At 44.4% G+C, this 23,676-nt stretch overlaps 1 protein-coding gene across 1 annotated transcript in view; it reads left to right on the forward strand.

Moving 5' to 3' along the window:
- ABCA13 (ATP-binding cassette, sub-family A (ABC1), member 13) overlaps positions 1-23,676 on the forward strand; it is a 402,303-nt gene that overhangs the window by 279,599 nt on the left and 99,028 nt on the right. The window contains exons 51-55 of the mRNA XM_010831050.1: positions 470-585; positions 5,672-5,828; positions 10,184-10,437; positions 15,657-15,849; positions 18,543-18,652. Coding sequence (XP_010829352.1) covers positions 470-585; positions 5,672-5,828; positions 10,184-10,437; positions 15,657-15,849; positions 18,543-18,652 — 830 coding nt within the window. The remainder of the gene's footprint in view (positions 1-469; positions 586-5,671; positions 5,829-10,183; positions 10,438-15,656; positions 15,850-18,542; positions 18,653-23,676) is intronic.

Consider the following 23,676-nt stretch of genomic DNA (forward strand, 5'->3'; position numbering starts at 1 on the left):
GACTCTCCAGGCCTGAGTCCACTGCTGTAACTGTGTGCTGGGCCAGACAGGACACAGGCTAAGTGGGAGCTGAACCGAGAGCTTGTGGTCAGGCACGCGTGCTCGATTACTCAGTCATGACTGACTCTTTGCGAGCAACCCCGTGGACTGTAGCCCTCTAGGCTCCGCTGTCTATGAGGATCCTCCAGGCACGAATACTGGAGTGGGTTGCCATGCCCTCCTCTGGGAGATCTTCCCAACCCAGAGGTCTAACCCAGGTCTCCTGCTTTGCAGGCAGATTCTTTCCTGTCTAAGCTGCCAGGGAAGCCCAAGAATACTGAAGCGGGTTGCAATGCCCTTCTCCAGGGCGTCTTCCCGACCCAGGGATGAAACCCGCATCTCTCGTGTCTCCTGTATTGGCAGGCAGAGGTCAGGAGATGGTGATAGACAAACCCTTGTGCTAACAGGCCCTCTCCTCTTCATTTCTCAGCTCTTTTACTTGGTCTCCGTCTGCCTGTGTGTCTCTGTGATCATGGCCTTCCAGCTAACCGCCTTCACTTTCCGGGAGAACCTGGCGGCCACGGCCCTGCTGCTGGTACTTTTCGGGTATGTGATGGGACGCGTGGCTGCAGAATTACGGCTTGTTTTCTGAAGGAGAACCCCCCGGGGCAGCTTTGAACCTGCTGCCGGCTTCATGGTTTTCTCTCTTTCCAACCAATTACGCTGTTGCTTCTAGGGGCATGGAGCTGAGCAGCCTGAGCAGGACGCCTGGCGCCTGCTCACGGTCGGGGGGCAGTGACGGGGACGGCTTGGCCCCATCTGTCTCAGAGCCCGTCATTCCGTCTCTGATGCTCCTCTGGGGCTCAAACACACCACCCACTCTGCTCCGGAGCTGTCCTGGAACTCGTGAAGCTCTACGGCTGCCGTATTTCTCCCTCTCCTGGTCTCAGAAGTTTGGAAATGTTTTGTCTAACTTCTGTCTCTTTATTATTTTTCTCACAGCATCAAAGTAACAAAAGCAGAAAAATCATTTTACAAATTTCTCCTTTGTACACACTGATCAGGATCCTTGCTAGCAGTCCCCAGAGTGTATCTGCCAGGTAGCAAGAATGCATAAGATCATCATTTGACTCTAGATCTAGGCTAGGTATGTGAGAGATGCTTGATAATAGTAGGGAAAAAATTAACTTGTGACTCACTGGTAAAGAAGCCACCTACCTGCCAGTGCAGGAGACATGGGTTCAATCCCTGGATCAAGAAGATCCCCTGGAACAGGAAATGACAATCTATTTCAGTATTCTTTCCTGGAAAATTCCATGGACAGAGGAGCCTGGAGGGCTACAGTCCATGGAGTCGTAAAGAGTCAGACACGACTGAGTATACACACATGCACACATATACACTTATATGTGTGTGTGTGTGTGTGTATATATATATATATATATTTTTTTAAACAGAGCATTCTGCTTTTATCTAAGCCAAAGTTTATAAAATGGTTTTTACATAGATGGCAGTTGTATCAGCAATTCAGACTTTTCAAAGCATCTAATTAGGGAACAGTTATATCCTTACTGGGATGGATAGATGAATAGATGAGGGACAAAGAAAGAGACAGAGAGACCTTAAGCTAAGAATTCTCTGCACGTTCATGACAGCAGCGCTTTTCAAAGGATTTCAGGAGACTCACTGGTCTCTTCGGGTTGAGGCACAGCCATGGGCCCAGAGGGTGACATGTCAAGTGGAGGGTCCTAGGTGAGGGGGACCCAGAGGACCTGGAAAGGTGACTCAGGCAGGTTCTGGGGGGGAAGCACAAAGCAGGGACCCACCAGGCTCTCAGGTGACATCCCAGGGCTGGTTCAGTTTTTAGACAGGTTCTTCCTCCACTGGAGCCCAGGAATTTGCAGGACCCTGACATGGTGACTCCCCTGCAAGAGGAGAGATCCCTGAGACCCCAAATGCTACCACATCCCCTGAGTGCCCCAGTGGACAAGCGTGTTGGCTGACCCCTCCTGTCCACAGAAAGAGCCCCAGAACCACCTCAAAAAGGCTGATCCTAGAATAAGCTGAGACCCAAGAACACAGTCAGGCATTAAAAGGGGCCGTTTGTTTGGAATCTGGAAAAACTAGGGATTGTGTAAGTGATCAGAGTCTCATAAGATATAATAGGAAAACATGCCCAGTTACAATTTTCCTTTTTCTTTTCTTTCTCTCTATGGAGGAAAAATCAATATTTAAGCTGGAAAGGGAGAATAAGCATCAAAAAGGAAAAAGAAACCTAAAAATCTCAGAGAGAAAAGAGAATCTAACTTACATAAAAACGTGAAACCTTAACCACTATTTAGTGCACATTTAACACTAAAAGATGAGAGCACAGAATCCTGTTCCATGTCTTGGAAAATTCCTGCCATGTGGGGCGAGGGGCCAGTTTCAAAGGGAGGCTGCTGCTACTGCTGCTGCTGAGTCGCTTCAGTCGTGTCCAACTGTATGCGACCCCATAGAAAACCCCATAAATGGCAGAATAATGGTTAGCAGCCCTCTGACCTCCGGTGTTAAAATATTAAAATGGCATTATAGTTTAATAAAAAATGGAGGTTGTTAGAAGCTACCATAGGTTTCATTAAAAATAGGTTATGCCCTTTGTGTGTGTGCTCAGTTGTGAATGACTCTCTGCGACCCCAGGGACTGTAGCCTGCCAGGCTCCTCTGTCCGCGGGATTCTCCAGGGAAGAGTACTGGGCTGGGTTGCCATGCCCTCCTCAGGGGATCTTCCCAACCCAGGGATTGAACCCACGTCTCCTGCACCTCCTGCAGTGGCAGGCAGATTCTTTACTACTGAGCCACTGGGGAAGCCTGCTGAGTGGCACACAGGCTCTTAATTCCCTGACCTGGGATGGAACCCGTGCACCCTGAGTGGAATCGCAGAGTTCTAACCACTGGATGGCCAGGAAGTCCTTGAAACAGTAGTTTTAAGTTGTTAGGGAGGGAGTGTTGGCTCATTCTTGGAAGGAATTTCACAGCAACTACAGCTGCCTCCCACAACTGGCTCACAGACTGCTGCTGCTCCTTGTGTTTCGGTTAAAATCTGCTCTGACTGCTGCTGTCTCACGTGCTCATCCAGAGAGCCGCACAGCGGCAGGGTAGCCCTTGTTTATGTCCTGGGGGACAGAGAAGGACAGAGAGTGGCCATGTGGGGCTGAACGTGAGGCAGGGCTGCTCTCTGTATTTCAGATGGAGACCATGGAGCCATGACCTCTTTGGTAATTAGTTTATTTTAAAATTAATTTTTATTGGAGTATAGTTGATTTATAGTGTTGTGTTAGCTTTCGATGTACAGCACAGTGAATAAGTTACGCATACGAAGCTCCAACATTTTGGCCACCTGATGTGAAGAGACAACTCATTGGAAAAGACCCTGATGCTGGGAAAGATTGAAGGCAGGAGTAGAAGGGGGTGACAGAGGACAAGATAGTTGGATGTCATCACTGACTTGGTGGACATGAGTTTGAGCAACTTCTGGGAGATAGTGCAGGATAGGGAAGCCTGGCTTGCTGCAGTCCATGGGTTTGAAAAGAGTGAGGCACGACTTAGCAACTGGACAACATATTTCCACTCTTTTTAATATTCTTTTCCCATATAGATCATTACAGAGCATTGAGTCGAGTTCCTTGTGCTATACAGTAGGTCCTTATTAGTTATCTATTTTTTACATAGTAGTGTGAATTTAGTTCAGTGATCATTAATCATTGAACTGTTTGATGCAACAGCTAATTAAGACCAGTTGCATTAAAGCACTTACCTTCCTCTTGTGTGCTCAAAACTCATTTTCTTCATGCCTGAATTATGAGGCAGACTGTTGACAGAAGTTTCTAACATACTGTATGATTTTATGTTTAATATTAAACATATATAATATTAATATTTTCTGAAATACAAGGATGTATTTTTGATCCAGGGGCAAATACCATAGCTTTCATGTGGATAAGGAATTACACTCAAATCTAAAACTATTTCAAGAGCCTGCTGAGCCAGGGAGAGGGACTTCAGAGTTAAATGGTAGCTGTATTTTTAGTTTTTAAAGGAACCTCCATACTGTTCTCCACAGTGGCTGTACCACTTTACAATGGAATGTTACTCAGCCAATAAAAATGATGAAATGATGCTAACATTGCAGCAGCATGGATGGACATAGAGATTGTTCCGAATGGAGTAAGTCAGACAGAGGAGAAATATCGTATGACGTTCCTTCTGTGCAGAATCCAAAAAGAAATGATACAAATAAACTCCCAAAACAGAAACAAACTCACAGACTTAGAGAACAAGCTCCTGGTTGCCAAGGGGGAAGGACAGAGGGAAGCGATAGGTACGGAGCTTGGGATTGGCATTACGCACGGCTGGGCTTACTAGGTGGCGCTGGCGGTAAAGAACCTGCCTGCCAAAGCAGAAGACTCAAGAGATTCGGGTTCGATCCCGGGGTCAGGAAGATCCCCTGGAGGAGGATCCAGTACTCTTGCAGCCCACTCCAGTATTCTGGCCTGAAGAATCCCGTGGACAGAGGAGCCTGGTGAGCTACAGTCCATGGGGTCGTAGTTGGACACTAGTGAAATGACTGAGCACACACGTACACACTGATATATTTAAAATAGATAACCAGCAAGGACCTACTGTTTAGCCTAGGGAACTCTGCTCAGTGTTATGTGGCAGCCTGGATGGGAGGGGACTCTGGGGGAGAGTGGATCCATGTACATTTGTGACTGAGTCCCTTTGCTCCACCTGAAACTATCATGACATTATTAATCAGCTCTACTCCAATATAAAAAAGTTAAAAAACATTAATAAACATTTTTTTAAAAAGTCAGTGACTTCTCTGCTGGCGTCCACATTGAGGTACCAGCTTCCTTTGCTTGGTGGGGTAGGTGGGTTGGGGAGGTCACAGGAGGAAGCTGAGGGGAGTCAACCGTGAATAAATCCTGGCTCTGTGCTCTGGAGAAGGAAACACGAAGAGGTGTTTTCCTGTGAGGAACCTTGTGGGTGTTTTCCTACAGCGTGAGGCCGTCTGAAGCCTGTGGGGGCCACTTCTGGGCTTCGCTGTCCACTGCCCAGCTTCGGGTCACACAGAAACGACTCCCACTTCAGCTCCACGTCCTTTCCAGCTGTGGGTTCCCAGTCAGGCGTCTGAGCCTTGTCAGTGCCGTGGTAAAACGGGGCCACGGCTCCCACCTGGGGGGCTGTAGGAGAGGGGAGGTCAGAGCACACACTGGAGGCATAAGGCATGAAGCCCGTGAGGGCACCCCAGAGAGGAAGCTTTCCATTTTCATCTGAGGTCCTCTTTTTGTATAGCGTTCTCCGCTTGTGATAGCTTTAATTCTCACTCTGACAAACAGGTGTCATGTCTCTTTGCTGAGAAGCTGTGAGCGAGGAGCAAGGCCAAGCTCGCCCCACCGGGTGGGGGAAGTGGGCCTTTCTTTGGCTCATGAAGCTGCACGCCCAGGCCTGGGTTTGACCCGACCCAGGCTCTGATATTACGGAAAATGCGCTTCATCTTTAGAAAATACTGCCAGCTTTATTAAGTCAAGTGTGCTTCTGTTCATTGAGGGAGGAAGACTAACCAGCCAACAGCATCTCGTCTATGATTCAGTCTCTAGAGAAGGAAGAATTGCAGGTCGAGGAGCACGGCTTTTCACTTTGCTTTTCAGGTATGCCACTCTTCCCTGGATGTATCTCGTCTCGAGGATCTTCTCCAGCTCGGACGTCGCTTTCATCTCCTACATCTCCTTGAACTTCATCTTTGGCCTCTGTACCATGCTGATGACGGTCATGCCCCGGCTGCTGGCCATCGTCTCCAAGGCTCAGGTCCGTGACCCTCTGCATGGCCTCCCAGGGGCGAGGGGAGGGAGAGAGGGTCAACTCACCCCGAGACCATTCCTTTTCCAACTGGGCTTCACTGCAGATGTGCTGGTGTCCACTGTCTTTACCTCCAGAGAGAGACAGGGACTCCGCTTAGCAGAAACATCTGTGCCTTGACACGCAGCAGATCCAGGCTGGCAGCCGCAGGCAGAAGATGAGTTGTTTGTGCTCCTGCTTCCTGGGTGAAGGGCAGACTGAGCAGTGCATTCACGGCCGCATCCCTGTTTGTGGATGAATGACTGATCGATGGTTGAAAGAGTGGCTGTTTGTGTGAAGTGTGTCCTGTCTGGGCATCGTGGGAACAGGGCTCAGACATTCCTGTCTTTGGGCTCGGATGCTCCGGTCTGGCAGCCCACTCCAGTACTCTTGCCTGGAAAATCCCATGGGTGGAGGAGCCTGGTAGGCTGCAGTCCATGGGGTCACGAAGAGTTGGACACAACTGAGCGACTTCACTTTCACTTTTCACTTTCATGCACTGGAGAAGGAAATGGCAACCCACTCCACTGTTCTTGCCTGGAGAACCCCAGGGACTGGGGAGCCTGGTGCGCTGCTGTCTATGGGGTCGCACAGAGTCGGATCCGACTGAAGCGACTTAGCTGTAGCAGCAGACCATACTCTCAGGCCACAGCGGGTTTGGATTTTCCAGGTGATTCTGCCCTCTCCCCTCGGAGCCCTGGGACAGATTTAGATTTGCTGCTCTCAGAGTTTTGGAGCAGAAGGCTTCCCTGTTACTGGACTCCTGGCCCAGGAATATTTATCCGGGTGAGGAGGTGCCTCTCTCAGGGAACCCCTTCCATCAGGCTGTCTGTATCAGGAGGGCCACTTCGGGGCTGTCACTCCAGCAGGCATCAGGGTCCAGTGGAACCCAGAAATGCTGGCCACCCGCTACCACCCGCTGACTCTTGTCGGGCCAGGCTCCTCCCTGTGAGGCCTGCTGGGTTTTGTCCACAGTAACTCATCTTTTCTCTTTCTCAGCCTCCCCTGGGCTGCCTGTGGGGATGGACTTCAGAGTTTGAAGCCTCCTCTGCCCGTCTTTCCACACTTTCCCTTCTTGGCTCTGGCCACACCGTTCTCTCCTGACTTCCTACTGTCTGTGTGGGCCCCGTTCCTCACTAGTCCTGGTGTTGGATCCACTCAGAGGCTGAGAAAACAGCCCCAAAAAGGCCCAGTCTGGAGGACGAGCTGCTGGTCAGTGTCCAGCAAGTTGGAGGCTGAGCTCCCTTCCTGTGCCCAGACGCACTGGGACCTGATTGATTCTACACCAACAGCTTGTGTAATTTCCCTCGTTTGTACAGAAGCAGCGAGCTCTGTAAACATGCGTTTTTGGATCCAATTGAAAGAAACAATTTATTCTGGTGATTTTTTTAGATCTGTTATTGACACTAATCTGTATTAGTATGTCTAGACTTTAAATAGCAAACTAGCAGAACGATTCATTGACTTTAACTCGAGAGAGCATTGAAGTTAGTGGAGGCAGAACAGAGCTTCCTTGTCCCCATCAGAGCGCTGATATACCATGGATCTCAGTCATGAACTAAATGGGAAGACAGGCAGATTCGAGGTAGACAGTCCCTGCCCTGGGGACGGGTCACAGACAGAAGAGGAGGAGGAGGGGTCTTCTAGACCTGCAGAGCAAACCAACCCAGAGTCTTGAGGTCCTGAGACTGAGGTCATTGGGATGCCTTGTTCCCTCCCGTTATAAACAGCTTTGTTCACTTGGAGAGAAATCTGCAGGCAGTAAGTTGTTTGCAAAAAAATGAGTCAAGCTCAATTGTTAACAGATAACAAAAGGCATTTCCTTGCTGTTGCTGAGGTCTTTTTTTCCCTTTGCTCTTTATTTTGATATGCTCCACTTAAAAAGATCAACGTCATAAATGGGTGATTTTCAGATATTCCTTTGTAAGTTCAAGAGGTAACATATTCCTATGAAAACATGACATAAGATGAGAAAGGGGACTAGGTTTTCAGACCAGTGCCAGAGACCAGTAGAGCTGGTATTAACCACTATGTAGACAAACAATTGGAGAAGGCAATGGCACCCCACTCCAGTACTTTGCCTGGAAAATCCCATGGGTGGAGGAGCCTGGTAGGCTACAGTCCATGGGGTCGCTAAGTCGGACACGACTGAGCAACTTCACTTTCACTTTTCACTTTCATGCATTGGAGAAGGAAATGGCAACCCACTCCAGTGTTCTTGCCTGGAGAATCCCAGGGATGGGGGAGCCTAGTGGGCTGCCGTCTATGGGGTCGCACAGAGTCGGACACGACTGAAGTGACTTAGCAGCAGCAGACAAACAACACTGTTAATGTGAGCATTTTAGTTTTGACCAAGTCACAGTTTATAAGCAGATATGCACAGAAAAGGCATTTGGGGCTCTAATTCAGGCTGCGGCGCATCTGTCTCTCCCACTGCGGAGGTTCTCTTTTGAGGGATGGGGGATGCAGGTAGGTGAAAAAAATCATAGTTTTTTTTTTTATGTTTATTTATTTGGCTGCGTTGGGTCTTGGTTGCGGCACGTGGGATCTTGGTTGTGTCGTGTGGATCTTTCATTGTGGTGCACGGGCTCTCTAGTTGTGGTGTGCCCACTCAGTAGTTTTGGCTTTTGGAAAAAGCTCATAGTTTCAGTAATTTATGTCTATACTTTATCAATCTCCAATTGATAAAGTAGAGACATTATGAATCAGACACTTGTGAATTGCTGTTCTGTGACTTTGTGTGGCTACACTCAACACATGTGGGTTATTTACCAAGTTGGTGTTATGAGTTGCAAATAGCTTCGTTCACGTGGTAAGAGATAGTGTGTGACTTTCTTGCAGTCAGATCTGAGTCCTCACCATTAATTAATTATTCCCTGAACTGTCAGATCCTGAGTTAAAAGCTATAATAGTCTCCTGTTTCCATCTTGTTAAAATGGAACCCTTTGAAGTCATATATTATTTGATCCAGGGACATAGTTTTATGAAAAGTGGGATAATAAGCCCCTTTAGGACTGCTTGAAATCTGTAAATAGTGGTAGTTGGTCAAGACTTGAACCAAAGGATCATTAAATGAGCCTTTCATGTTTTTCTCATGTCTGCATGCAAAGGACAGTAAACTGTGATGTAACAATACATGCCCCCCAAAAGTCATTTTTTGCTTTATTACTCTTATTTTTCAGCTTATTTTTTTATTGAAGTAGAGTTGAGTTACAATGTTGTGTTAATTACTAATGTGCAGCAGTACAGTGACTCAATCGTATGCATCTGTACATTCTTTTTCATGTTCTTTTCCATTATGGCTGATCACAGGGTACTGAATGTAGTTCCCTGTACCATACAGTGGGGCCTGGTTGTTGATCATTCTTTATATTGTAATAGCTTGCATCTGCTAATCCCAAACTCCCTCTCCACCCCTCCCCTTCCCCCCTGCCCTTGGCAACTGCAGATCTGTCCTCTATGTCTGTGAGTCTGTGTTTGTTTCACGGATCAGCTGATTTGTGTCATGGTTTGGATTCCACATATGAGTAGTAGCATATAACATTTGTCTTTTGCTTTCTGACTTGCTTCACGTAGTGTAATAACCTCTAGTAGCCTCCATGTTGCTACAGCTGGCATTATGTCATCCCTTTCTATGACTGAGTAATGGTTCATTGTGTGTGTGCACCACATCTTCTTTATCCCTTCATCTGTTGAAGGACATTTCGGTTGTTTCCATGTCTTGGCCATTGTAAATAGTGCTGCTGTGAGCATCGGGGTGCATGTATCTCTTCAAATTAGATTTTCACTGGATATGTGCCCAGAAGTGGGATTGCTGGATCATATGGTAGCTCTGTTTTTAGCTTTTTAGGGAATCTTCATCCTGTTTTCCATAGTGGCTGCACCAGTTTACTTTCCCACCCCAACAGTGTAGGAGGGTTCCTTTTTCTCCACACCCTCTCCAGCATTTGTAGACTTCTTGATGATGGTCATTCTGACTGGTGATATCTCATTGTGGTCTTGATTGGCATTTCTCTAATACTTAGCAATGATGAGCATCTTTTTATGCCTATTGACCATCTGTATGTCTTCCTCAGAGAAATGTCTCTTTAAGACTTCTGCCCAGTTTTTGATTGGGCTGTTTTGATTTTGTGTTGACCTAAAAGCCTTTTTTTTTTGGATTTTCTATTGTCCTTGAACCACACTAGTAGAGACAACTCATTGTGAACAGCCGTGAGTTTACATTGTAAGGGAACACTGGATGGTATTGGCTGTAAGATTGAGGGTTTTGTATGTCTTCTTTACAAAGAGCTCTCACTTTGACTTCTCTTTCTTTCACTGCACAGAATTTACAGAACATCTATGACGTCCTCAAGTGGGTCTTCACTATTTTCCCTCAGTTCTGCCTGGGTCAGGGGCTGATAGAACTCTGTTACAATCAGATCAGGTATGACCTGACCCATAACTTTGGCATCGACTCCTATGTGAGCCCATTTGAGATGAACTTCCTGGGCTGGATCTTCGTGCAGTTGGCTGTACAAGGCTCGGTCCTTCTCCTCCTGAGGGTGCTGCTTCACAGAGACCTCTGGCTCCAACCCAGGTACGTCCTGCAGGGCTCGTCCTTGATGGAACTAGTGTCTGAATAAAGATGGAGCAGCAAATCCATCCTGGAGGCTGCGGGACAAGAAACGTTCTGAACAGTGTCGTACCCACACCTCATAGTTAGGGTTTGACAGTTTTTGTTTGCTTTGTTTTTGTTTGTTTTTTTCTTTTCATTGGTGAGTTTCTGACATTAGGAAGGGGAATGACAAAAGAAAAGGTGTCAACCTCTGAGATAATCCACCCAATTCTTAATTGGGTGAGATAATCAACCCAACCCATTAGTCACCTTAATGAATTTTCCTTCTTACAATTGCTCAGTTTTTCTCTTACTCTGATTGTAGCACCTAGGGTGAATTCAGTTGATCCCATAACATACTCTTGACTTCCCTGGTGGCTCAGATGGTAGAGAATCTTCCTGCAATTCAGGAAACACTGATTCGATCCCAGGGTTAGGAAGATCCTCTGGAGAAGGAAAGGCAACCTGCTCCAGTATTCTTGCCTGGGAAGTCCCATGGACAGAGGAGCCTGATGGGCTACTTTCCATGGGGTCTCAAAGAGTTGAACATGACTTAGTGACTAACACTTTCACTTTCATAACATAATATCATTTTGTGGCAAAATAGCATCAACTCCTAAAAGCAGGTGTGTAAGAAAGTCAGTGCTGATAACCACTTGCCCTTTGAAGATCCTCTTGTTCAGTTCAGTTCAGTCACTCAGTCGTGTCCGACTCTTTGCGACCCCATGAACTGCAGCACGCCAGGCCTCCCTGTCCATCACCCCGGAGCTTACCGAAACTCATGTCCATTGAGTCGGTGATGCCATCAAGCCATCTCATCCTCTCTCATCTCTTTGTCCTCCTGCCTTCAACCTTTCCCAGAATCAGGGTCTTTCCCAATGAGTCAACTCTTCACATGAGGTGGCCAAAGTATTGGAGTTTCAGCTTCAGCATCAGTCCTTCTAATGAACACCCAGGACTGATCATTAGAAGGACTGATGCTGAAGCTGAAACTCCAGTACTTTGGCCACCTCATGCGAAGAGTTGACTCATTGGAAAAGACCCTGATGCTGGGAGGGATCCCCTTGTTATTAGCACTAAAAATGTTTTATTTAATTACTGTTATTCAGTAATGGTGCTGATAATGTCCTCCTCTTTGTTAGGTGAGAATGAAAGTCAGTAGCCCAAGGGGTGTGTGTGTATATGATGTGTGCTGTCCACGTGAGTTTGTGTGTGCCCATGTCCACACAAACACATTCTTATACCTGCATCTCTATATTCTCAATAGGATCACAAGTGGTTTTGCAAGGATGTGTGAAGTATTGACAGATAACACATTTTAAATATTAAGCAAGGAGTGTACTTTCTTATGTAGGGTCCACAATGGCATGTCTCTCCCTCTGTAACCCTTGTGGCCTGAATCTGTGGAGTTGCTCTAAGAAAGGGATACTTCATGGAGGAAGTACTAATTAGGACTATATCACAGGAGAAACTGTTAAATATTATAGACCTAGTAGTAACACTCCATGATGATTTCCTTATAGAATTTCTCCCCCTCAGTCAATTCATCAACATACTTCCTTTAGAATCTGCTAAAGTGGAGAACCATTTGAATAGCCATCACAAACCTCTCTTGAGTTAGCCACAATCCCTCTGGAATCTAGATTTCCAATACTGGCAAAGGTTGAAATAGAATTCTGTGTGCCTTTCAAATGTAATTGGTCCTGTATTCGGCCCTCCATAGTTTAATCTATTTTAAAACTTATTTTGTAGAAACCCCTTCAGCAGATTTCAGGGTATTCAATCCTGCTGCAGCATCAAAAGATTTTTCTGTAAAGACTTTGGGTGTTACCTTACATGAAACCCCATGGACTGCAGCATGCCAGGCTTCCCTGTCCATCACCAACTCCTGAAGCTTGCTCAAACTAATGTCCATCAAGTCGTTTGATGCCATCCAACCATCTCATCCTCTGTCATCCCCTTTTCCTTCTGCCTTTAGTCTTTCCCAGCATCAGGGAATTTCCAAATGAGTCAGTTCTTTGAGTCAGGTGGCCAAAGTATTGGAGTTTCAGCTTCAGCATTAGTCCTTCCAATGAATATTCAGAACTGATTTCCTTTATTTATTTATTTTTACTTCTCTGTACATACTTTTATTAGAATCACTAGTGAAATACATTTTATTGCTATTTGGCAATGATGATGCTTATCAATTAAGGAAAATGTTCTACCAAACACACTAATTGACAGGTTTGATCTCCTTGCAGTCCAAGGGACTCTCAAGAGTCTTCTCCAACACCACAGTTCAAAAGCATCAATTCTTTGGTGCTCGGTTTTCTTTATGGTCCAACTCTGACATCCATACATGACCACTGGAAAAACCATAGCTTTGACTAGACGGACCTTTGTTGGTAAAGTAATGTCTCTGCTTTTGAATATGTTGTCTCGGCTGGTCGTAGCTTTTCTTCCAAGGAGCAAGTGTCTTTTAATTTCATGGCTGTGGTCACCATCTGCAGTGATTTTGGAGTGGAAAAGTATAAGTGAAACCAAATATTAGAATAACGTCCTTGTTATCTGCAGTAAATAGTCAATATTTGTTGTTCTTTGTTATTGTGAAGGTTACAGAATCCAGAAATTAAATATAACTTAGACACTGGGTTACCTGTCACTCCATTAAGAATGACAATGATCTGACCAAATTAATATGTTTTTAAAATGTAGATCTAACCAGGTCACTAATCACTGCCTGAAAGCCAAGTCCAAGCTTCTCAGCCAGGCCCTTCAAGCCTGGCAGCTCATGCTCAGGGCCGCTCCATGTGATGTCCCTTCTGTCTCCACCTGTGACATTGGCCCTGATCTCCAGTCTTGGCTGGTCCTTTGCCAGGACGGCCTTCCTCATCTCCAGGACCCTCCCCGTAGGTCCTCCTGCCTCTCCAGCCCAGCATGACATCCTGCCAGTGTTTCTGTTACAGCTCGCATTTACCATCAGGGCCGTCAGTGTTGTTTTAACGTGTTTGTTCCTCTCCTCTACCTGACTCTATAAATTCCTTGTGCAGGAAATATTTTACACTGTTGCAGTGAATTCCTGGAAAAATAGGAACACCCTACCCTCTGCATCTGGGCAGACAGTTCCTGCAGCCCTCCTAAGTGGACTGTCTCCCGCCTGACTTGGTGCCGGTTCCCCACTGCCCTTGCCCACCCGGCACCTGCTTACAGCCTGCAGTCCCTCTGTCAGCCTGTGTTGTCTGCCCAGACCCAGGACCACATCAGAACCTGCACTCCAGCCACACACGAGTCAGGTTGGGTGGGCTTTGGTCATGGGGTGGGGGGAGGTCCCTGTTTGTTGTCTCTCTGGTCTGGAGGCAGTTTCTGCTCTCTATATCCCAGTTGCCAGCTGGGTCTGAGCAGCCACATGGCCCAGGGCAGCGTCTCCCTTCTGATATCAGCTGCACTAAATCCCTGCAAGGACCTGCTGCACCAATGCCCACCAGGCTCCTTCCTCTTGACACAGATGCCGTTTTTCATGATTGTCAGTTGGAGGATGGCCAGGCAGCTCGTTTCTGAGTACAGGGGCATGAACTGCATGTTGTGTTGTGGGGAGGAGGCCAACGGGCAATGACCTCACTCAGAGCCCCCCACCCACCAGATGCACTTGAGATGAAACCAGTAGACATGCTGGAGCCCCAAGCCCTAAGAGCAGACTCTGTGGCCTGAGACCAGAGTCTCAGACCAGCAGGCACAGAGCTGCCCGGTGATGCTAATGAGGAGATGGTCGAAACTGCTGATGGGTCTTGGAAACAGGAAGGGATAAGGGGATGTGTGTCCTGGTGGAGTGCGAGACAGCCTCTGGATGACCAGACAAGGCTGAGGGCCATAGAACGCACCCTCACCTGGGGAAGGGCGCCCAACAGTCAAGGAGAAAGTGTCAAATTCAGTGAATGTTCGTAAATTGAACACAGCTGCGATACCTTCCCCCAGTCAGTAGCACCTGAAGTCCCCTCAGAACCCCCTGTCAGTCAGCCACACTCTGTTTGCTGTTCAGTCCCTAAGTCGTGTTTTTGCAGCCCCATGGACTGCAGCACACCAGGCTTTCCTGTCCCACTCTATAGACGGATTCATTTCTTATGCTTTTGAACGTTATATAAAATCCATCATATAACACATACTCCTGCATGTGTAGCTGTATTTTCTAATCATCTGTGTTGTGTGTTGAGAAAATTATATGTTTGTCCAGTCGTGATTTCAGGTATGGAAAAATTAGTACAGGGAACGGGGCTGGGGGCACTGGAGTCTAGCTCTAGATATTTTATTGTATTTTTAATACTTTTAAAATTTTAAAATAGCTTAAGACTCATAAGAAATAGCAAAATCAGTCCAGAGAAATTCTATGACCCCTTAACCCAGCTTCTCCCAACAATACTGTGATAGGATAAAACACAGTACACTACAATATTACATTGATAAAACAGGAAATTGATGTGGGTGCAACACTATCTCAGTGATCTGTACTCATTTAGTTACTAAAATATTGGCTTATTACAGTTTGCAGAAATTGGGATTTACTCGAAAGGCAAAATGCACCAGAAAAGAAAATCATAAGGATTAGAAAGTGAGCCGGCTCAGATTTAGGGAAAATAAATCAGAGGCGAGAGTTAGCTTTGTGCTCACCTGGCAGGTGTCTGTCGCGTGCCTCCCGTGTATTCTTTTACACAGTCCAGCGTGTGCTGCGGAACTGTAGCACTTGGAGACTTTCATGTATAATCTAGTTTATCAAGGGGCTTGTTTGCTCCAGGGCTTCCCTGCTGAGCCAGATAGTAAATAATCCACCTGTAAATGCAGGAGACCCAGGATCAATCCCTGGGTTGAAAAGACCCCCTGGAGAAAGAACTGGCAACCCACTCCAGTATTGCTGCCTGGAGAATTCCATGGACAGAGGAGTCTGACGGGCCATAGTCCATGGGTCTCAGAGTCATACACAACTGAGTGACTAACTCTTGGCTTCACTTGCTTGAAGTGGTCGGACAAGTTGATTTCTTACAACTTTGTGATAAATTATTTGTCCTCTGGCACAAAAGTCTGGCGTGACTTTATTGTTCAGAAAATCAGCAAGTGGTTTGAGTTTGGTGTCCATCTGTGTCACCGTTTGGATGATCTCTGACCTTTCTTTCCCCCTTTCCGGCCCATCTCCCAGGTGTGAATTAACTCTGAATTATCTGTCCTCCCAGGGGCCACTCTGCCATTCAAGGCACAGTCACATCTTCCAAGGACATAGATGTTGAAAAAGAGCAAGTGAGGGTGCTGAAAGGCAGAACCAGCGGAGACAGTCTGGTGCTGTACAACCTCAGTAAGAGTTACAGGGGCTTCTTCAAGAGCACGACCGCCGTGCAAGATATCAGCTTGGGCGTACGCAGGGGAGAGGTAAGAGACTTCTGCCTGTACCTTTTCTTCTGCAAACAGGCCTCAGTCTAATTGTTGATCTTCTCATGTTATTCCCTTAGAATATCTGACATCACAACTGAAAGCATCTGCACATTTTAGGAATCTCTCCTGGATCTGTATAAAGAGTCGGTTGACTTTCGCTAGTGAAAACTCTGCTGATTGATTGATGGGGTTTATCCTCTTTCATAATTTTAAAAATTTAAGTGATCAAGGTTGGTGTTGTTCAGTTGCTAACGCATGGACTGTAGCCCACCAGGCTCCTGTGTCCATGGGATTCTCCAGGACAGAATACTGGAGTGGGTAGACATTCCCTTCTCTAGGGGATCTTCCCAACTCAGGGATTGAACTCGCATCTCCTGCTTGGCCAGCGGGTTCTTTACCAGGGAACCACCAGGGAAGCCCAAGTGACTCAGGACATTTCATTGTTGTTTGGGTTACAGGGTGACTCTCCATTGAGTGCAAATATTTTATAAATCCGATTAATTAAGGAAAACACTTCTAACTCCTGTTTGAACTTCAGTACTCTTTAAGTGGCCAATTAAGCCATCTAGTAAAATGTTACTCTGAAAAAGTAAAAACTCTCACACACCACAGCTAGCTTAGAGTTGTTTTTCATGAACGTGGCATTAATTCTAGTAGAAGTGTTTTTTCTGAACTGACAGAAGCCACGTAAATTGTTCCTGATGCATGCTTAATGCATAAAGGGAAGTCAGTTCTGGAAGTGATTACTTTTAATTAACTGTTAAAATAAATGAGACTATCTTGCATTCATATTGTTCCAAACTTCTGAGGAATTCAAAGTAGGTTATATGGGTATCTGATTGGTATCCAAGCTCTGCTGTGAGTGGATCTGAGGTAGAGAGGAGCCGAGAGAGGATGGATCCGTGCCTACCCAGGGACATGGCACCCTGTACCGAGGTGTGCAGTCAGACAGGACAGATGTTAAACAAGTGTTTTTTTGCAGGGTTTGTGTTTGCTGCTCAACTCTAGGACTAGTATTGTGATTTTTGCCATCTTATGGAACTATTTTTTTACCCTCGCTTAAAAAGAAAACAACTTCCATTTTGCTATTACTTCTCCATGGCTTCCATGTTTGCTCAGTGTAAAGAACCTGCTTGCCAGTGCAAGAGATACAAGTTCAATATCTGGGCTGGGAATGACTCCCTAGAGGGGGAAGATCTTCTGGAGGAGGAAATGGCCCACACCAGTATTTTTGCCTGGGAAATGCCGTGGACAGAGGAGCCTGGTGGGCTACAGTCCATGGGGTCTCAAAACAGACATGACTGAATGACTAACCAACAGTTCCTTCTTCGTGATAGATTTAAGGAGTAAGAAAAAAACCTTGAAAAATGTCCTAAGAGAAATGCTCCAGATATCTTAAATGGTCCAGGATGCATTCATCTTGGGATTCTATTCACTAGGCTTTATTTGAATGTCTGAGTTTAATGACTTAGATGTAAAGAATTGTGCAAAAGCCTACGGAAAACACTGAGACGGCTATGCTGTGCCCCTTTCCCTCCAGGAATTAATAATTGGGCAGGCTGTGGGAGGTCATAAACAGTGCCCAGTGTGATGTAACAGCGGATCAAGGTTGAAAGGTGCAGAGTGAAGTGAATGGTCTCAGAGCCATAAGTCTAGAGAGGGCGGCGGGGGTGGAGCCTGAGAGCAGGGAGGCAGGAATGGGCGGAGTGGGGAGGCAGGAGTGTGAGAAAGAGGGCTCTGCTAAACTTCAACCTCAACCCGGAGGGTAGAATGTGCTCCAATTACCTGATGGTGTTGTACCTGGGGCAGCAGCTCAGGTGTGGTCTGGCTGACAGCGACAGGGGACAGCACAGATCTGCAGCAGGATGGCCCCATGTTTCAGAGGGTAGAAGAGACCCACTAAGGTGGGGAAAGCATAGGTGTTGAAGCAGACTGCTCCCAGAGCTACAAAACAGGGCTCTGTGCTAACTAAGTGGGCTCAGCCACAGGAAACCCAGGATTCAGGGAGCCAGGAAGCCAGCAGGGCCCAGACATCGAGAAACAGGTGTCCTGGAAGGAGGTCAGTAAGGATAAGTGTCTCGGCTTCCACCACAGCATCTCCAGCTAAGAATAGCCTAGGTTCAAGGTAGACACTGGGCTGCAAAAGACAGCGGGGCCGTGTTCCACACAGAATATGACACAGTGAAGCAGGAAAAGGTGACCTGATGCTGAGTGTGATCATATGGAAATAGAGGGCTTTCTTCACTAGTTGTCAGGCTTAGGCCATCATCAGAGTTAGAGGACAGAGAGAGGTTCAGAGACAGAGGAAGGCACTGGGATAGTCATGACTATGATGACGTGACTCCTAAAAATGCTGTGCTAACCAGAGGGACATAGGAACCTGTGATGTGGGCCCCTGTCTTATCAGACAGGATTCAGCATAATTTGTGGTAATTGCACTTAACTTGTCAAGCTCTTTCATTTTCCAGACGTGAATATATTGTCTGTGAATTAATGCTGAAATTATACCGCTCAAATGTCACAGTGATTTCAGAAGTACTGTGTGAACTATAAAGTGCTTTATACACTTATTTTATGATTGTAAAAGGCTACAAATAATACAAACCAAAAGTAGCACAAAAGTAGTTGAAAGCAAGTGCCGTTTCTGATGTAATTTTGATTTTATGGTCTGTTTCTTTTTCTGCCTTCAGTGCTTTGGGCTTCTCGGGGTGAACGGGGCTGGGAAAACCACCACTTTCAAAATGCTGACTGGGGACCTGCCTCCAAGCTCGGGACACGCCGTCGTCAGGACTCCCATGGGGTAAAGTCCACGTTCCATCACGTTATTGCCTGTAGAGATGATCATCAAATCTAGAGAATCCCAGCCTCCCCCCATCCTGTGCTCTAAAGTCAGAGGAGGTCATTGGCCTCCAAATTTATTTCCAGTGACCACTGCTCACAAGAGGGGAAAAAGGCCTCTAAGAGGGAATGAAATGGACTTGATGTTTCCAGCCAGAGGGTGGTGAAAGCAGCCCGGGGCCACCCTCTTCCAGCACTGATGCTGGGTGTTCTGCCCCATGGAAGCCGGGTGGGTGGGAGTGGCTGGGGCCGGCTTCTGCTTTGCCACGGACAGGGTGGAGCTTCAGACGGCTCACTGCAGTGCAGGAGCTGGCAGGGGCGGGGTAGTTTCATTTGTTTTACCCCCAGACTTTGCCTTTCTGGCAGTTCAGCAGTTTTCCGTCTGTCCCATCTGTGTGCCGTGCGTATGTGTCCTAATAACCCTTTAGCTGTTCCCCACGCCCAGCCTGTACCCTGCTCTTCTGAGCATCAGTGCTGTACGACAGGTCCCGGCACATATCCTTCTGCTTTTCCTGCTAGAGCGAATTAATTGTAACTTGATAATAGATTTCAGAAACCTCTCATGGAACTGACATAAAGAACGCGACAGGCATTGTGATACGTTCTCTGAGGGTCATTATATAAATAGCCACCAAGTTCTCAGTTTCATAGTCTGTCTACCAGGAATCCTAGAGTTATCTCTTAATAGACTTGGAAGTAATTTGCTTGAGATTTTTATATATAGGTTCAAATAAATTCATGGAAAAAATTTCAAAAATATCATAAGTACTCATTAATTAGCTAATTTTTTTTTTTTGCATTGACAAATAGTTATCGTCCATCTATGACGTGCCAGGCACGAGGAGAACAGAAATTCATCCTCTAATCCTAAAATCCAGTGTTAATATTTGTATGTCTCCTGCTCGTTGTTTATACACAGGTGTCCATGTGTATGGATCTGATTTTATCACTTTCTGCATATGTGTAGGCATGTCAAGTGTAGGTGATTAAATATGTGGAGAGAAGCGTATTTTAAAATCAGACACGATTATAAAGATCACTGTGTAGACTTCATCTACACTTATTCCATGAACAGTTCATAATCCTCTTCAGCAATAGTTATTAAAAGGTTTAATTTTTCACAAGCCTGGTGGGCAGGCAATTTCATTGTTAGATTGATTTGCATTTCTTTAATTACTTGTGAACTTGGCAGAGTGCTTTCCCCATATCTGTTCCCTAGGGTTTCTTTCTGCCAATCACCTGTCATGACTATGGTTCTTTTTTATAAGGTTGTCTTTTTTACTCATTAGGTAAGAGTTTTTAATATATTCAACTGGCAATATATTCACATATTCAATATCTTCAACGTGCTTTATATGTTTCAAGTATTACCTGTTAGTGGTTCCTTGTATTTTAATTTTGTTATAGACATTCTCAGTTTTGATAAGACAGTTTGTTCTTTTATTCCTTTGTTATTTCTTCCTTTTTGAGTCTCAGGAAATTCTCTTTCTATGATGATAAAGCTATTTTCTTTTCAGAGGCTTCTTTTCTACATTCATGTTTATTATTTGCATGGAGTCTATATTTGAACATATAAGCTGATTTTTTTTCCAGTCCAAGATTCCAGTTCCAGTTTGTCTAAGGCCACCTTCACAGCCATGTGTCTTTTGCCTGTTTTTTTCTTTGCACCGAGTTCGCAACTAGGCTGGGACTCACTTTCCCTCCTTCTGTTTCAGATGTATACTGGTGAGTTGGTCCCTCCTGACTGTTTTCCTAGTTTTTCATTTCCAGAATAATTTGGACCACTTTGGTACCTTTATGAGTTATCATTTTTAGAATCATTTTGGTAACTTGTATAAAAGTGTCACAATATTTGAATCTTGATTGGAATGGAGTCAAATTTATTTTATATTTTGAAGAGATTTACATCTCTATGATAGTTTGTGTTCTTTATCCTTAACTCTGGTACAGAGCCATTCATTCAGGTCATTTAAAAAAGCGTCATTTACTTGTTTTGCACTTTTCTCTGTAGAATCCTTGCATATCTGTTTTAGATCTGCAGTGAATTTGTCCTCATCAGGAGGTAATTCATCTCTTGAAAATGCAAAGTGTTAATTGTGTCAGATTCTGTGCGATCCTGTGGACTGTAGCCTCCCAGGCTCCTCTGTCCGTTGAATTCTCCAGGCAAGAGTACTGGAGTGGGTTGTGATTTCCTTCTCCAGGGGATCTTCCTGACCCAGGGATTGAACCCATGTCTCCCATGTCTCCTGCATTGCAGGTGGATTCTTTACCCACTGAGCCACCTATACAGTAGTATATATGTCAATCCCAAACTCCTAATTTATGCCCCCCCCCCACCCTTACCCTTTGGTAACCATTCGTTTCTTATGTCTGTGGATCTATTTCTGTTTTGCATATAAGTTATTTTTTTCAATGTAGAGAAAAAATGTAAAGCTGTTTTCACAATTCACACTGGAGTTTTGACTTTATATTGCATTTAGACTAATAGATTAACTTGAAAATAACTGGTATGTGAATGTTGGTCTTTTCTGCAAACCTTCTATATTTTCCATTCATTGAAACAAATCTAATTCCTTTTAAAAAGTATTTTATTCCATCCAGAATACAATATTTATCCTAGTAATTCATGAAAATCTTCTGTTTCTCCTATAGTAATGCTTCTGATTCCTATTTCCTTTTTGGTTTCCTTAAAACCATTCAGGCAATGTTCAATGGTAGTGTATCTTACTCACCTAATAATAGTGTTTCTTTTTATTTTTTCCCTCCTCTATTTTTTTATTCCAACTTTATTGAGATATAATGGACATACAGTAGTATCATTTTATAAACCTGTGTAAATTGAAGGAGTACAGCATAATGGTGTACATGTATCATGGAATGGCTTACGTATATCATGAAATTAGTATCACAAATTTAGTGATCATCGATCATCTCATATAGATATAAAAGAAAGAGAAAATTATATTTTCTGTGTGATGAGAATTCTTAAGCTGTCTTCTCTTAACCACCATCATGTATAGCACACAGCGGTGCTAATTGTATTCATCGTGTTGTACATTTACATCCCTAATACTTATTTATCTTATAACGGCAAGTTCGTGCCTTTTGGCTGTCTGCATCAGATTCCCCTTCCCGCCATTCCTGCCTCTGGTGACCCAAATCTCATCTCTTTTTCCATGAGTTTGTCAGTCTGAAGTGTAATTGGCCTATAACACTATGCTAGTTCCTGGTGTGCAGCGTAGTGATTAGCTCTTTCCATACATTACGGCAATATCACCAGGGTGATCGAGTTACCATCTGTCACCACACAAAGTTATTATGTTATTATTGACTATGTTCTCCACACTGAACATTTCATCCCTGTGACATATTTATGTCACAAATAAAAGATTGTCGATTATCAATCTGTCCTTTTATTTCTGCAGCACACTCTATTTTGTCAGGAATTTAAATATTTTATTTGTTAAATTTCATGCATCATTTAACCTTCGATTCATAACAAAACTAGTTGTTTTGTTAAAAAAAATCTGATGTTAAATCCGTACTATTAATTTGTCATTGTTTAGTCATTCAATCATGTCTGACTCTTTGCGACCCCTGGGACTGGGCTCCTCTGTCCATAGGGTTTCTCAGGCACGAATACTGGAGTGGGTTGCCGTTTCCTTTTCCAGGGGATCTTCCCGACCCCCAGGGAGGGAACCTGCGTCTCCTGTATTGGCAGGCAGCTTTTTTGCTGCTGAGCCACCATGGAAGCCCTACTGTTAAGTTACTTCTATTTTTTTGTTATTTTGACAACAAAATATTTCTCTCTTCCAATGAACCTATTTACTCTATTTCTTTTTTTATTATTTATTTATTTTTAATTTTATTTAGTTTTTAAATTTTACATAATTGTATTAGTTTTGCCAAATATCAAAATGAATCCATCATAGGTATACATGTGTTCCCCAGAAGTATAGTTGATGTACAATGCTGTGCTAGTTTCAGATATACAGCAATTTGATTCAGTTATACATATAGTCACAATTTTTCATAGTCTATTTCAATGTAGGTCACATTACAGAGTATTGAGTAGAGCTCCCTAATTAGTTACCTGTTTTATACATAGTAGTATATATTTATCAATCCTGATTTTCCAGTTTATCTCTTTCCCACCTTCCCGTTTGGTAACCATAAATGTTTTCTACATCTATGACTCTATTTCTGTTTTATAACCTATTTACTTAATTTAAAATTTTAAGTACCTACATGGAGTTATAACTATGATCATCTTAATATTTGTATTTTTCCTCTCTCTGTACCTGTATAGTTGTGATTTTTTTCTATTAAATTGTCTTTGTACTTTCCAGACTATGACTGTTTTACTTTAAAAAGAACGAAAGATCGAATTTACTTAGTAATTCAAATGTTTTTCAGTTTCCAAATTTATTAAATTTTGTCATTTTTTAACAAAGTCACAGATCAGTTTATTTTACCAAAGTTTAAAATTGATATTTAAAAAATAGATCTTCCATTTTATTTAGCTTCAGCTGAGAAAATCACACACCAGTTTTTCTAAATAATACCTTCTAAAAAATTCTTGTTTTTAATATTTTATTTTTAAACTTTTTATTTTATATTGGAGTATAGCTGGTTAATAATGCTGTGAGAGTTTCAGGTGCACAGCAAAGTTACTCAGCCATCCTTCCCCAAACTCCCCTCCTAGCCAGGCTGGCCCATAACACTGAGCTGAGTTCCCTGTGCTCTACAGTAGGTCCTTGTTGGTTATCCATTTTAAACACAGCAGTGTGTACATGTGGCTCCCAAACTCCCTAGCTATCCTTTCCCTCCATTCTCCCCACCACCCCCAGCAAGCCTAAATTCATTCTCTAAGTCTCTGTTTTGTAGATAAGTTCATTTGTATACTTTCTTTTTAGTCTGCATTAGGTTCATTTGTATAATTTCTTTTTAGTACACATTAAGGGATGTCATGTGATGCTTCTGTTT

Source organism: Bison bison, unplaced genomic scaffold, assembly GCF_000754665.1.
Source record: "Bison bison bison isolate TAMUID 2011002044 unplaced genomic scaffold, Bison_UMD1.0 scf7180017864522, whole genome shotgun sequence".
Taxonomy (NCBI): Eukaryota; Metazoa; Chordata; class Mammalia; order Artiodactyla; family Bovidae; genus Bison; species Bison bison.